At 33.2% G+C, this 14,819-nt stretch overlaps 2 protein-coding genes across 9 annotated transcripts in view; one reads left to right on the forward strand and one right to left on the reverse strand.

Annotated features, from left to right (window-relative positions):
• sog (short gastrulation) overlaps positions 1–14,819 on the forward strand; it is a 294,848-nt gene that overhangs the window by 235,503 nt on the left and 44,526 nt on the right. For all 8 annotated transcript variants that reach the window (XM_067783886.1, XM_067783881.1, XM_067783880.1 and 5 more), the window contains one exon: positions 5,974–6,106. In XM_067783886.1, coding sequence (XP_067639987.1) covers positions 5,974–6,106 — 133 coding nt within the window. The remainder of the gene's footprint in view (positions 1–5,973; positions 6,107–14,819) is intronic.
• Positions 1–14,819, reverse strand: part of LOC137250675 (uncharacterized) — a 320,882-nt gene that overhangs the window by 159,935 nt on the left and 146,128 nt on the right. Inside the window, exon 4 of the transcript XR_010953045.1 lies at positions 5,262–5,377. The gene's annotated coding sequence lies outside the window, so the exon portion shown is untranslated. The remainder of the gene's footprint in view (positions 1–5,261; positions 5,378–14,819) is intronic.

Here is a 14,819-nt window from a genome sequence, read left to right on the forward strand (position 1 = left end):
ATTAGGGTGAGTCATTTGTATGGACGAAAGTTCACCGATATCGCGCCATCGATTTTTCGATAGGATTTGGGCTCAATAGTTTTCAAGCCTGCGAAATTTCATTTTTTGACTTTTTTTCGACTTTGATTTTTAAGGTTTTTTTCATGACCTACTAAAAAAAGTTCTTATGTATAGGGTATACATATGTATGTATCGTCAGCAAATAGTTTAATATCACAGTACTTTAGAGAATTGGTTATATCATTTATATATATATTAAACAGTATAGGTTCCAGGACAGACCCTTGCGGAAGTCCAACAGGCACCTCTCTTTTTTCCGACAGGGATGATCCATTTACAGTTCTTTGACTTCTTTTCATGATAAAGTCTTGGAACCATTTTAGCTCCGTTTCAGTAACACCTATGCTATAACGTTTTTTAGCAATAAATTTTAATCGATAGTCTCAAAAGCACGTTTTAAGTCTAGGAATGAATACAGATCTTTTTTCCAGTTAGCTAAAACAAGGTTCAAAGCACTTTCACATAAATGTTTTTTCCGAAAACCTATACATATGAAAATTTTTTTAGTAGGTCATGAAAAAAACCTTAAAAATCAAAGTCGAAAAAAGTCAAAAACTGAAATTTCGCAGGCTCGGAAATTATTTTTTTGGGTATGCGCAGTGGAACTTTTTTTCCTGAGCCAAAATCCTATCGAAAAGTCGATGGCGCGACATCGGTTAATAAATCGGCCCAGTCTAATGAGTATGCCTTTTTTCCACCTACTTTCCCACAAGTTCAGAACTATCTAAAAAGAGGATAATATCGTACTAGAAGCAACATGTAGAATTTCGGTCGGGTAAGGAACCAACGAAATAGTGCCAAGAAAAGAACTAGATCTTAGCTGTAAATGTTTACACTAGTTCGGAACTATGGAAAAAGTGCCAAATAGAGAACTAGTTCTAAAGTGGAAATTTTTATCTAGTTCAAAACTAGTGAAAAGGTAATGCAGCGGGGCAGTTGCCACCGCCTAGGACATCGCCATGTTAAATTCGCCAGTAGAAAGCATGTAAAAGAGATAGATGGCGAACTAATAGTGGTTCAGAATGTACTAGAAGCGCACCAGCTTTAAACTACAGATTATCCCTACAGGGTATATACAGCGATTTTTTTGCTATTTGTATAATTTACGAAAACACACACCAAGGCGCGAAGTGTGTTTTTTTTTAATTTATAATACGATTTTTTTTCCTAATTTAACCGCGAAATTAACTCGTAAAATTCAACTTTAAAGCTAATAAACGATAATTTATATATCTTCACGAAATTGAAAGCAGCAATAACAATAAAAAATACGTCTTGACATATTTTTATCGAAATACATAAAATTATATATTAAAAATAACACAATACATTAAAAGAAAATTTTTTATAAAAATCATATCGAAGAGAGATGCATAATAAACTAAATTTGTTACGCTTAAAAAATTTGTTTTCGCTTTTTGCTACAGACATGATACACTTAATCTGTTGCGATAAAAAACAATATCATTAAAAACAATAACAATTCGTAAGAAACAAAGATGTGTAGCAGTAAATGTGCGAGTAACATAAAAATTTGTAATGCAAGAATTTTATAAGAAAAAATTTGCAAACAAGTTTTTATGAATTTAATAGCGGCCTTTACATATTCGAAGCAGTACCGTTCTATTACATATCTACATCTATATTATATTATAAATCAAAGTCAATATGTTTTAAGCTGGCTTGAGGTCCGTGGATGATAAATTAAAACGCAAGTTTTATTTATTTTATTCCCAATATATTTCGACACATTTACAAAGTAAAAGGTCGCCAAATAACCAATTATATAAATCAAAGTATTTAAATTTTGAAAAAAAAAAATACCCTCAGATAATACTTAACGGATTTTGATGCAACTTTCTTTAAGAAAAGTTCATATTTTAGCTCTAAGAGCAAAGCCTTAAAATAAAACTAGGCCATCCATTTCTGAAATATTTAAGTGTTAATTTTTTTAGGCTACGCCCAGCATTGCTACGAACGAATGCAAGTTCAGTGCTATAGCAGAAAAGATGTGTAATGGTGTGAGTAGTAAATCGACTTGCCTTCGTTTACTCCGCTAACGAACTGGTTTGTCGTGTTTGTTGCATGCGTTCAAAATAGTTTATTGTACGATATAAAAAAGTTACTTGGCCAACTTTGAAACTTATGAGAGGATTTAGGAAAAAAAATAAGTTATTTTTAATCTTTGATACTGTCTAATTTGTCACTTGCTTATTTGGTATCCAATTTTTATTGATATATCATTATATTTATTTTGAGAAGCTCTCTAACTCCTTCTAATGTCCTTTGCAGCTCTGCAGTTATTTTCATTTGGCCGTTTTTTCATAATTTAGTGAAAAGAAAACAATTATTTAAGGATTTGACCCTGTTTATCAGGCAAAACTATAATAAAGCGACTTAATTATAGCGCCTCAGGACAAAAATAATGACATATCAACATAAAAATGGACAGTCCTGAAAATATCGTCAATTTTTCCCTAAAATAATTTCGAATTTATGTTGTGATGAGACAATCTTGACTTCGAAATGATTACGAATACAATACGTAAACTATGCCGTATAAGTGATTATCCCGAAAATAAGTACGATGATCACTGAATATTCCCGAAACAATTTTGAAATTTCCTTACAGAAATTCCGAAAATAATTTGAAAACAGTCCCGAAATAGGCGCGAAAACAATCTGGATATGGTTGCGAATTTGCCCAAATTCATCCTAAAAATTACCACAAATACAATTTGGAAATTATGCCGGATAAGTGCTAGGATTCACTCAAAACTAAGTCCGAAATGATCACAGAATACTCACGAAAAATTGCATTAAAAAATCCCTAAACAATCGGGAAACTATACAAAAATAGTCCTGGATTGATTGGTATAGTACCGAAAATAGTCTGGAAACAATCCAGAAGTAGTGTCGAAAACAATCCGAAAACAACAAATGATTGCAAAATAAACCTCAACTTATTATGAAATTAATAAATTCGGAATTTATCTTAGAATCGGCCCAAAACTATTTTGAAACAGTCTTGAATTGATACCAGAAGAAGCAAAAATGATCACGAATACAATACGGATAAGTTTCGGAATTATTGCGGAAGTCATTCCAAAATGATAACTGAAAAGTTTCGATTTGATCCTGAAAAGTTGTGAAAATACCTCAAATAGATCTCGAGAAATAATTTTGGAGTACTAGAAATAGTCCACAGTATAGTCGCGAAAAATTCTGAAATAGTCTTGAAAATAGGTGACGACTAATGACAACTAAAAGTTAAAGTTTCCGGTATATTCTATATCAGTGACCCAGTAATCTGTTTGTGAGCGGTAGGTGAAACATCAAGTACCAATTCTATTGCCGCTAATTGTTTAATATCTCCAGCATACTGGCACAGCTGCGTATATAGTAAAACAAAGAGAAATTATTTTGAAACAAGGAAAAACATGAAATTAAAAGGAAACTGAATATCTAAAAGGCTTAGCATTAAAAATTAAAATACTATGTTAACAACAATAACACAGTAGTTACTACCAAACAACAAGACTCACACGGTGTCTGGTGACAGTGTGCAATGATGGTTGACAAGCACCGACTTCTCGCTAATTGTGCTTAACTATCAAAAGCGGCAGACGGGTTACTGGGTTAACCAGTTACTGCTGCAAAATGGCATGTGTAGACAAAATATATATGTACATATCTCGACCAAATACTTACACATCATCGTGCACCACATACCTACTAACTAAAATTTACAACATCATAAATTTTTCATCACAGCGGGGGCATTTCAAATTCAAGTTTACGAAAAAAAAAAAAATAGCGAATTAAATTATGATAACAAAACAGAAAAGGTTAAAAGTGCCGACAAAAAGCAGTCAACATAATAGTCGACAGATGAAAGGCACGCACACTGCATTTTTATATAGAAATATATGTGCCGTTACAGTAAAGCTTCGTTAAATGAGGCTTATTGGCTAAACAGATATAATATGTAATGGCGGCCAAGGAAAAAACTAACAGATGAGTAGGCTGCGCTTTTTTGTAAATTGAGAATAGCTAGATAGACAACTTATAAGTTATGGTATCCGTCAAATTTTGTATATTCTATACTTTTGACATACTTTTTCCGCCATTGCTGAACACATCTAAAATTTATGTTCAAATTTAAGTATGTATTTGTATTAGTTGACAATATAGTATTGCTTTTGTGGCGTTCCAATGACGCGTGAACCAGATACTGATAGAAATTTAACATGCAAATACATAAGGACAACGTTGTAATCCTTATATTTATTTGGTTCAATTTCTGATCCGTATAGCAGTTCTGTTCGTTTCGTTTTCTGTAGTAGATTTTTTGGCAGCTACCACTTTTGAGTTGGTAGCACTCATGGCTCAACTATATGGTTGGCTCATATCTACAGCAACAACATACCGTTGTTCAGATTGTCAAAATCAGCGTGTTGGTGTTAGACGAATGCAATAGAATGTAAACATAAAACTTGGCAGCTTTTGTGTGTAGTAAGAAAATGTTGTCAATGTGTTGGTTTCCTTTTGAGTTTGCCATCTCCTCCTGACAATCCTTACTCCAGTGAAATGAAAAAAAAAATCAGCTGGTGAGATGAGCCAAGAATATAGTTGAGCCATCGTAGCCCTGAATTAAATATGTGTATACATAAAAGATTTCGCCATATTTAAAAGCAAAAACACGGAAATGGGAGACAACTTGAAGAAAATGTAAGGAAAATAAATAGTTTGTTTACGTTCGAAACTATTTAAATGTTAATAATTCTATCAGTATCTTCAATTTTTGTGTACGTTTCTTCTTCGTATTTTCAACAAAACAGATGTTTTATATTAGTACTGTCAGCTCTGATAAAGTTCATCCAGATCGTTCCAATGAGATTTGATCGTGAGCCAGAGCTGGATAACTCAATGGAACGTCGATTTTGTTGTTCGAATCTACAATTGTATTGCCAAATAAAAAAGGTTAGCTTCAAACGTCATGTGAGACCTTAAGGTATTTAGCTTGCCGGAGCAGGGGGGTTTACACTAAGGGGAACACTTTTACCCGGCAGCAAAGCTATATATCGCACCCAGTTGTTTATTCAAACTAAGTACCGATCTAAATGAATGTATATACCGAATTTCGTCTAAATTGATTCCAGTTTTTAGCGAAAACCATGCACAAAAATGTTAATATTTACCTCGGAACTGAGCGCAGATTGCTTTGAGTTGCATGAAGTTTTTTATATTTTCAGGCTCTTTTCTATCGGAAGCTTCTTGTTGATGTTAATCATAGAATTCCACGAAATAGACTTGTCTGCAAATAAAAATTTTGTTAAAAATTATTAAAACATATTTAATAACTACAAACTTCTCTTTAAGCAAGGCTTAAATTAAAGTGGTCATGCTTTCTTTAAAATATCTTCAATTTAGAAAACTCAAAGGTTTTTATAGCAAATTGCTCTTTCATATGCACTTTTCATGGTTCCACCTAACGCTTTACTACTGTATGCGCTAAAAACTCAGCATACCGCCTGGCGCTTGTTGGCGCCGTCATCAAAGCCACACTCTACAACAAGTTTTAGATGCCATAGCGCGACGCTACATGATATGTACAAAGTTTTTTATTTTATGTACGCATTTTAATTAGCAATAGTCCAATAGCTACACATACGAAATTATTTGCCTGGGAAGATGAAGTGGTTACAATTGGTCTGCATAAATACAAACCATATCGAAGAGTGAAACTGCGTTGACAGTCAGACAAATTGACTGCTCATAAATTGGTTGATTTCTTGTTAATTGTTTATTATGACTTGTTTAATTTTTAGGTTTTTCTAGTAGCTTTTTTTATTTATATTTATTATTACTAGCGTTTTAACTTTTTTTCAATTAATTTTTATTTCGTTTTAGGTACCAAAAAAACGTCGCATCGTTGTACGTGTACAATGCAAGAACATCAAACATGAATGTCCACCAACACTGTGCAGTGACCCAGTGCAACTTCCAGGCAAATGCTGTAAGACTTGTCCCGGTGATAAAAATGGTGAGTGTGAGATTTTGTTCATTTTTTTTCATTGCGCGTAATAGAGAGAAAAAAGAGAATCAAACTGTCCAAATCAAATTTCGTGCCATCATCTAACCCAGAGTTTTAAAAGTGTTGAACGAAATCACTTACTATCTTTACCCTTGACTTCATCAGCATGAATCAAATAAAACATAAAACTTCGTACAACTAAAAATCCTAAATTGTTCAATGTATATGTATATGTGTATTTACTTGCCAAATATGTGTTGTTTCTCTAGTCGAAAAGACTCATAGCCATAACGCTTTAAAAATTTACTATTCCCAGGGATTAACAACAATTCAGAAATCATATTGAACTAGATTTAATATAATACTAAAAAGAACCCCAAAGAGATGACGGAGACAAATTCCGAAATAACTCGAAATAATGGCTTGACAGTTGCAAAATATGGCAATAGCCATCCCGAAATGTTTCGAAGTTAGTCATAATATGCTCAGTATTATCTCACGAAATAATCACGTCACTTCCGAAGTAATCCTTAAATAAACTTAAAAACAATTCCGAATGCTCTGGAAATATTCCTGTTGTGATTCTAAAACCCATCCCAGAAGGGTACTTAGATTAACACAGAATGCATCCCAAAGATGTACGGAAATTTACTTCAAAACAATCCCGGAACAGTCTCAAAACGATTTATATAGCAAATCCAAAGGGATGCCGAAATGTTGCCCACTTATATTAAAATATTGCAGATATAATCTAGACATAGTTCGAATATAATATTAAAAACAATCCCAAATATATCCCGAAAACAATTCCAAAATATGTAGGCCCGAAATTATCCCTTAACAATTAGAAAATTACAGCACTCCATCCCGAAATATTCCAAAGATGGTCGTAAAATGACATGGATACAGTTCCGAAATTATCTCGAAATGCTTCCCAAACAGTCGATGTTATACCTAGAATAACCTTGAAAATAATCCTGATTGATCTTGAAATAGTCCTGCGCCCGTAACGTGTATTACAACTCATATAAAAATCAAGTTTTCACTCAATTATTAAATCAAAATAGCTCTGAAATTGTGAGTCCAAGTAACGATATATGTGAACTAGTGACTTCGCGAACTAGTTTGATTTATAATTTATCATAATTTTTATAAGTAGTTTGGCAGTTTCATATTTATAGATTGATTGAAAAATGGATTCCGATACGAATCGTAACACACGATATGGGCGCTGTTGGATTCTCAAAACAGTCCCGAAATTTTGATTAGATTATCATAAAATTCAATGCAAATATATCCTGAGATAGTTCCCACATGATCCTAAAAACAATCCCGAAACGGTCGCAAAATCATGTCTCCAACATTTCCCAAGCTATCTGGAATATTCCAGAATACTAAAAAATATCTCGAAAACGATTCCAAAATAAGCCCGAAATCATTCCTAATCAGTTGCAAAAGCACTTCAAACAAAATGTGCCAAGCATAGTCATAAGATGTTACGTTTATAATTCCGAAATCAAACCGAAGCAGTCTCGAAGTGATCATTAAAATGATACTAATAATAATGCCAAATGGTCTCGAGGAGATTGTGAGTCATCCGGATGTTATCCAAAAAGATACCTTAACCATCAACGAAATTATCTCAAAACGATACTTTTAACAATCCGAAAACATATCTCGAAATAGCCCCAAATTATCTTGCAATATTTCCGCAATAGTCCCTGAGTAAAACCGAAAACAATCCCGAAATAGTTGCAAAATCAATCTTGAAACAGTTTGGAAATTCTCACTTTTTCAGAACTGTTTATAGCAACGATGACCACATAAAAATATTGGCTGAGAGTTTTGGACAAATTTCCAACTAACCCACAAAAACTTATTTGTGGGCATCCCACCATATCTTTTTCCAATACTGTATACAAATTGATGTACTATTCATATACCTAAATATGATTAAATAGATAAAAAGTTACGGCGATCTTAAATTTGTTCATAATCAGGTTCGAGGCAATCCCAAGCCTGTTAATAGTCTGCCGTATGGTAAACACATAAAACAAAACATTGGAAACGAGAAATAAAATGTTCATATTTAGCGTAAGTAATATACTCAGAGCACAGCGCCATCTACTGGAAAAACCATTTCGGAACGAATCTTAGCACATTGTGCCAATTCAAATTAATTTTATTAGAATCTATAAGCTTCAAACCCTCAGACTTTTAATGCTTATGTATAGATTCGTAAGTCTTTTCCCAAGAAACTTTAAGACATTTTAAATACGTAACGGCATTTAAGATATAGAAAGCTATATTAAGTGAAAATTGCACTAAGATCGGTTCTGCCGTTCACATTTTCATCTCTTACAAATAAATGGCATTTAAAATTATATTATTTATATAGATAAACAAGTGTCATCTTTATTGGCAAATGCCACTAAGAGGCTATATATAAGTATATGCATATATATAAATATTCATACATACATAGCTGCAGTTCAATAATTCTAAAATAAGAACGGTTACTAGACCTTCATTGCCTTGTTGATAGCAATTTATCGTCCACGTGCCTCTATATGTACATACACATGTATATGCAAATATATATTCTTTGATATGACCTTCACAAAATTTCGGTTTGATTTAATTTCCAATACCACTTTCACTCTCCGCACAGTGAGCTGCTGACGTGAAATGAATCACATAGAAAGCTGGCGCGCGCAAGCATTAAATCGACTGACGAATATTTTGTCTGCCAACAGATGAATACATATATATATATGTACAAATGTGCACAGTATGAATAATAATTTATGAATAATAAACTCAGAATCTCACGGAACTTTGAAGTGTCCATTGTGAACAGAACCCACTGGGAAACAGGGACTCCTTACAATGACCCTGACTTAGAGGTCTGGTTCACGGATGGATCGAAATTTGAGGACGGACGAATAGGAGCTGCCATCTATGGGCCGAACTTCAATAAATCGAAAGCAATGGGATGCTATCCCACCATATTTCAGGCAGAAATCCATGCAATAGAAGTTTGCGGTAGAGAATGTCTACGGAAAGGCTCATCCACGTAGAGCATCTGCATTATGTCGGACAACCAGGCGGCCCTGATTGCATTGCAATCCTACACAGTTGTATCTAAGTTAGTGGATCACTACATTGTAATCCTTAATGACCTGGGAGCCAAAAACAAGGTTTTGTTAGGATGGGTCCCCGGACATCAGAGACATGAAGATAATGAACATACAGATTACCTAGCAAAGCAGGGTGTTATAGCAGCATTCTATGGTACAGATCCCTTTCGTGGATTCACAAAAGCACACACCAGCAAAACCATAAGTAACTGGGAAACAAAACAATTCAGATGTTACTGGATTGATTGCCCGGGGCCCAGGGCAAGGACAGGCCAAACTGTTTATACATCCGGCAACGAAAGCATCAGCCAAACTCATTAATCTAAGCAGAGAGGATCTACGAACTCTCACTGGGTACTATACGGGATACTGTGGTCTACGATATCAACCCTACTATTCGTTTTTTTCCCATACATTTCGTCAAATTTTCTATAAAAGCAACAACACAGTAATGCTCGCTCGAATGATAATTATTTTTGCATATTTTTTGCATGTTTCTAAAAATAAATTTAAATTTCTTAAATTTTTTTGTTTTTTTTTTAATAATAAATTCCTTTCATTTTTTCTTGCCGACGCGTTTTTCATGGAACTTTTTAAACAACTGTTGCATGCATTTCTTTTGAAAATATGGAAAATTAAGAAAGTCGTTAAAATGAGTTAATGGGTTTTATTTTTATCGAGATTTAGTGGTATAAAAATATTTAAAAACATTTGTTGAAAACGAATGATCCTAAAGAACGTTGAGATTTTTTGTGTGCGTGTTTTGGAATAAGCTGTAAATGGTTTAGAATAAATATATTAGCGAAGTATGAAAACTATATACTAAGAAGGCTTTTTTGAGTTTCCCAGAAACAATCATTTGTAATTCAGAAACGATAAATTGGACTTGAGAATAGTCTAATGTACTTCTGAAGTCGAAAAATGTACTTCGGAGTATTCGAGTGTACTTTAGAAAACGTAACATGTAGTTCAAAAAAGTCAATTTGAATTCAGAAACCGTAAGCTGTGCTGCAGAGTTATAAATAGTACTTGTCAAACCGTAAATTCTAAATCAGACACCGTTCATTTTTCTTCGGGAAAGCAATTGACTTTTAGAAACCGCAAATGGCAAACCAATTAATTGATGAGCTGTACGTTCATTCAGAAACTCATTTAACGGTTTCTGAAGTACAATTGACTATTCTGAAGCATTATTTACTGTTTCCCAAGTGCAATTCCCGGTTTCTGAAATACAATTGACTCTTCTAAAATCGGTACTAAGGCTGGGGGCGAGTTCGCCTAAATTTTAGGTACCTAAACTAATATTCCACTGGAACATTCCAGCACTGCAATAATTTAGGAAAAATCTGTCTAAACTGTGCGAGTTGATTTAAAAACCTAAATTGTTTATTTCTGCTAAGAAAATAATAACAATACGGGAAATTTAGTATTTCTGATGCGTTTTCACGCTTAAAAAGAACATTGATCAATTAGGGTCCGCGGTAAGTACCTATCCCAAGATAGCAGTGCAAGAAAATGCAGTGGCTCCGTTTTATAAGGGGTTTTTTTGGACATAGTCGAGCGCACGTGCACAAGGACCTTTTCCACAATCTCGAATTCAATACTATGATGTCGGTACGCTTCCAGTAACTTCTTTAGGTCAATTAGTGCACTTGGCTGCCAAATATGTTGCGATTGCGGTCCATATTTGAGAAGGATCCAATTCTTGTGTCGCCAACATCAGTTTGAACAAAATTGAGCTCTCCATCACGTACAATCGATCGGACCTTAATTGCTGCAGGGATCATCGCTCTATGATCTATGATTTACTTAAATTGAATGGACAAGAGTCATTTATTTGCATATACAATATTGAAAAATCAATATTTTTGTTTTTGAAATTTGACATGTGAATTTCGGTTGAAAAGTATGCTCATAAAAATTCTAAATTTTTATTTTGTACTGCCTTACCGACAGTTTCCAGTGATTTAGGTTTTTTCTCTATTTAGGTAGAAATTTAGATCAACTCGCACACAGCCTAAGTTTTATTTCAAAACTATTTTCAAACTGTATACTAATTGTTGAGTACAGTTTAAAATTTAAGCTGAGTTAATCTTAACAGGCCCAATAGCACATTGAGAGGCTTCGAAGTTAGTACAAAACAGTTTTAAATGAATGGCTTCAAATTTAGGCACAAATTTTCAACCCTGTTTGTAAAATACTTTAACCCGTTATCTATCATTTCCTTTTCACCGGAATTCACCTCGTAATTTGCATCAACACTTAAGAAACCCATAAATCATAATATTTCATTAGTTACCATACAATCTTTTGTGTTAAGAACATTTCTACATTTTTAATTTTCTTCTTTCAATTTCGTAATTTTTACATTTTTAATTTTCTTCTTTCGTAATTTATAAAAATTCTTATTCTTGCAATGTTAAAACAAATTCAATTCAAGCGTTAATACTTGAATGAGCAAATTCTCTCGATAGTTCAATAGCTTTTGCCGCACATCATTTGTATTTGTTTTTTGTTTTTTAATGTACTCATACGCCAAGTTTTTGTTCGCTCTATCGCTTTTAAGCTATTTAAAAAAAAAAAAAAACACAAGCTAAACCATCTGGGGAAACCGAATCAACAAAACCTAAGATAATCCCGATATCACGGTTTCCCCGAGTATTTTAGTAAACTTTTGTATTCATATTTATAGTTCATTTCACACATTCCAAAAATATTTTGTGGCTTCTTTGGACATTAATTTTTCGCATACAACAATATTTTTTAATTGTTTCGGGATTGGTTGTCCTAATTTGTATTTGTATACTTCGTACACTCCTCCAAATTCTAATTACGTATTCAATTCATGCAGAAAATTAGTCAAACTGAATCATCGCTTTAAGGAAATGTTTGCAATTTTTATTTTTTGCTATAACAGAGACAAAATTATGCAATAACTTAACCCTTTCAAGCCGATAAAATTTTATCAGTATAGGAAGTTAGAAATGTCCAGATAAAGCGACTTAAAGTTGACCACAGCTTAAGCGGACCGAAATATCTAAAAGATTGGAGGAACTGTTAACTTTCAATTTCATATACGGCTTTGTTTATCACTTGAGACCAAACATTTTCTTAAACTCTTCTCAACTGTGATATTATTGTTTACTTTATTTTGAAGAACATTTCGATCATTTGTTGCCTGAAATCCGACCTATGTTCGGCCTTCTTACATACATAATCGGCATTACAAGTGTATACAACTAGATTGTCAGTGACAGTGAGAGAAGTAGAGCAGCAAATCGTTTCCAGTTTCAAGTAAGCATTGACTAAAACTTGTTGAGGTCGCGTCGTTGAATGAAATAGCTAGAATATAAGCAAACTTTCTATTTTCTATTAGTTTCATGAGAAAAACACCATACCATACACATTAGGGTGTGTGAATTTGTATGGACGAAAGTTAACCGATATCGCGCCATCGATTTTTCGATAGGATTTGGGCTCAGGAAAAAAAAGTTCCACTATGCATATCCAAACATATAATTTTCGAGTGAAATTTCATTTTTTTACTTTTTTCGACTTTGATTTTTAAGGTTTCTTTCATGACCTACTAAAAAATGTTTCATATGTATGTATACCCTGTCCGAATATTTTTTTTTTAAAGCTTTTATCGCGAACGTTTTTCGCACATATAAAATTTTACAATCAAACGAAAATATTTTAGTAGGTCATGAAAAAACCTTAAAAATCAAAGCCAAAAAAAAGTAAAAAAAATGAAATTTCGCAGGCTCGAAAATTATTTTTTGGGTATGTGTAGTGGAACTTTTTTTCCTGAGCCCAAATCCTATCGAAAAAACGCTGCCGCGATATCGGTTAATAAATCGTCATATTCTAATACACATACTAAGTAATTTTTTAATATATACAATACAATCTCATATTAAACCTGCTCTTTCTCGATTAAATTTTGTTTATGTCATTTTTGAGAAAAGTTTGACAAGATGAAACTTCTCAATTTAAGGTGTAGAAAAAATTGCATGTTATAAATGTGCCTCTTAGTTTCAGAACGCTGTCAACGGTTGAGATTTAAGTATTAGGTTAGTTCTCAAGTACATCTCAAATCTAGATTGAACCAAAATGTTTATAAGGAAAGGAAATAATAGTTATTATCATTTTCTTAGATGAAGAAAATTTATTGAAATTATTTCACCCCCCCCTCCCCCAAAATTTACTAAAACAGTTGAGTTAATTGATTTTTTTTTATAATTTTCTCGAGAGTAATTGATCGTTATTCGTGTTTTATCGACTTGATTGGGAAAATTAAGTTTCGGCTTTTTTCAAAAAAAAATTAGATATTTTGTGATATAGTTTTATAAAAGTTATACTCGTTATGTGCTCGGAATTGTTCGAGCCATGCTGCAAGGCATAGCAAACGAATTGCGAGTGTTTGTTGAGTGGACGAGTGAGTCAACTTGATGACTGATTGAGTACTATTGCTTACGAATATTTTTAATTATGTTTTTTTTAATATGGGGCGTGTTTTTAATTTTTTTCTTAGCTTTTTATTTCTTTAGCAAAAAAAAAGAAAAAAAATTTATAAAAAAGACAGCTAAAAATAAAATTCAAGTAGACAAAAAATAGATATGAGCGCCACCTCAAAAGAATACGAATGACGCAAGTCACTAAAAATTAAAAAATTATTAATAAAAATTACGAAAAGCTTTCAAAGTGATAAGCATAAATAACACTGGCACATAAAGCATACAAAATTAGTTTCTACATTTGGCAGACTCATAAACCTTTATGTATTTATTTGTGCTGGAATCTGTATTTGGGGTTCGTTTAGCTCGAAGACACAAACATTTTTAATTGCTTAACGATTACGAACTGCTTAAGATTGCATATATTATATTATACATATATATTGCTTAACCTACACTAGATTGAAATGCAGCATATCGAAATATATAGCGATAGATGGGTTTCAACAAATATAGAGTCAGATTCACCCAACGTGGAATCGAAAATATTTGACCGACTTAAGATATTTTTTTAGATATTTTGGCGTTGGCCTCAGATTCGAAATCACCGCTTCGAATTTTACAGATTACTTTTTTCATTTTGCGTGGCGTTGCCATCTTTTCCTGAATAAGTTGGTTGCCAGTGTGTCAACGGTGATCCCATCAAACTTATCGCAGATACCACCTATGTATATGTATGTTTATATTATGTTTAACGAGTTAAGTAGAATAATATTATTGATGTCTACTCATATGGCGAAGCATTAGGCAACTCCGATGAACAATCAAAGTTACAACCCCCAACTCTTGGGTAAGACTCCTAAAATTAAAATTCTAGCCGTCTACCACAGCTGACACACTGGGGTATGGCGAATGAATTTTTTGTGATCAAACGATGATTCTATACTTATTTATTAAAGTATAGGATATCAGCAAATCTTGATGACCTGGCAGTGTGCTACAGTTTTCTTTTCTGTTTGCTTCTACGTGCGCACAGCGTTCAGTTCCATAGACCAAAAATAAAAAAATCAATGTGAAACGTTTGTCACAAAATGTGTCGTTAGTATCTCTTATTAGAACAGCCTT

The sequence above is a fragment of the Eurosta solidaginis genome, chromosome 4 (assembly GCF_040869045.1).
Source record: "Eurosta solidaginis isolate ZX-2024a chromosome 4, ASM4086904v1, whole genome shotgun sequence".
NCBI classification, from domain to species: domain Eukaryota; kingdom Metazoa; phylum Arthropoda; class Insecta; order Diptera; family Tephritidae; genus Eurosta; species Eurosta solidaginis.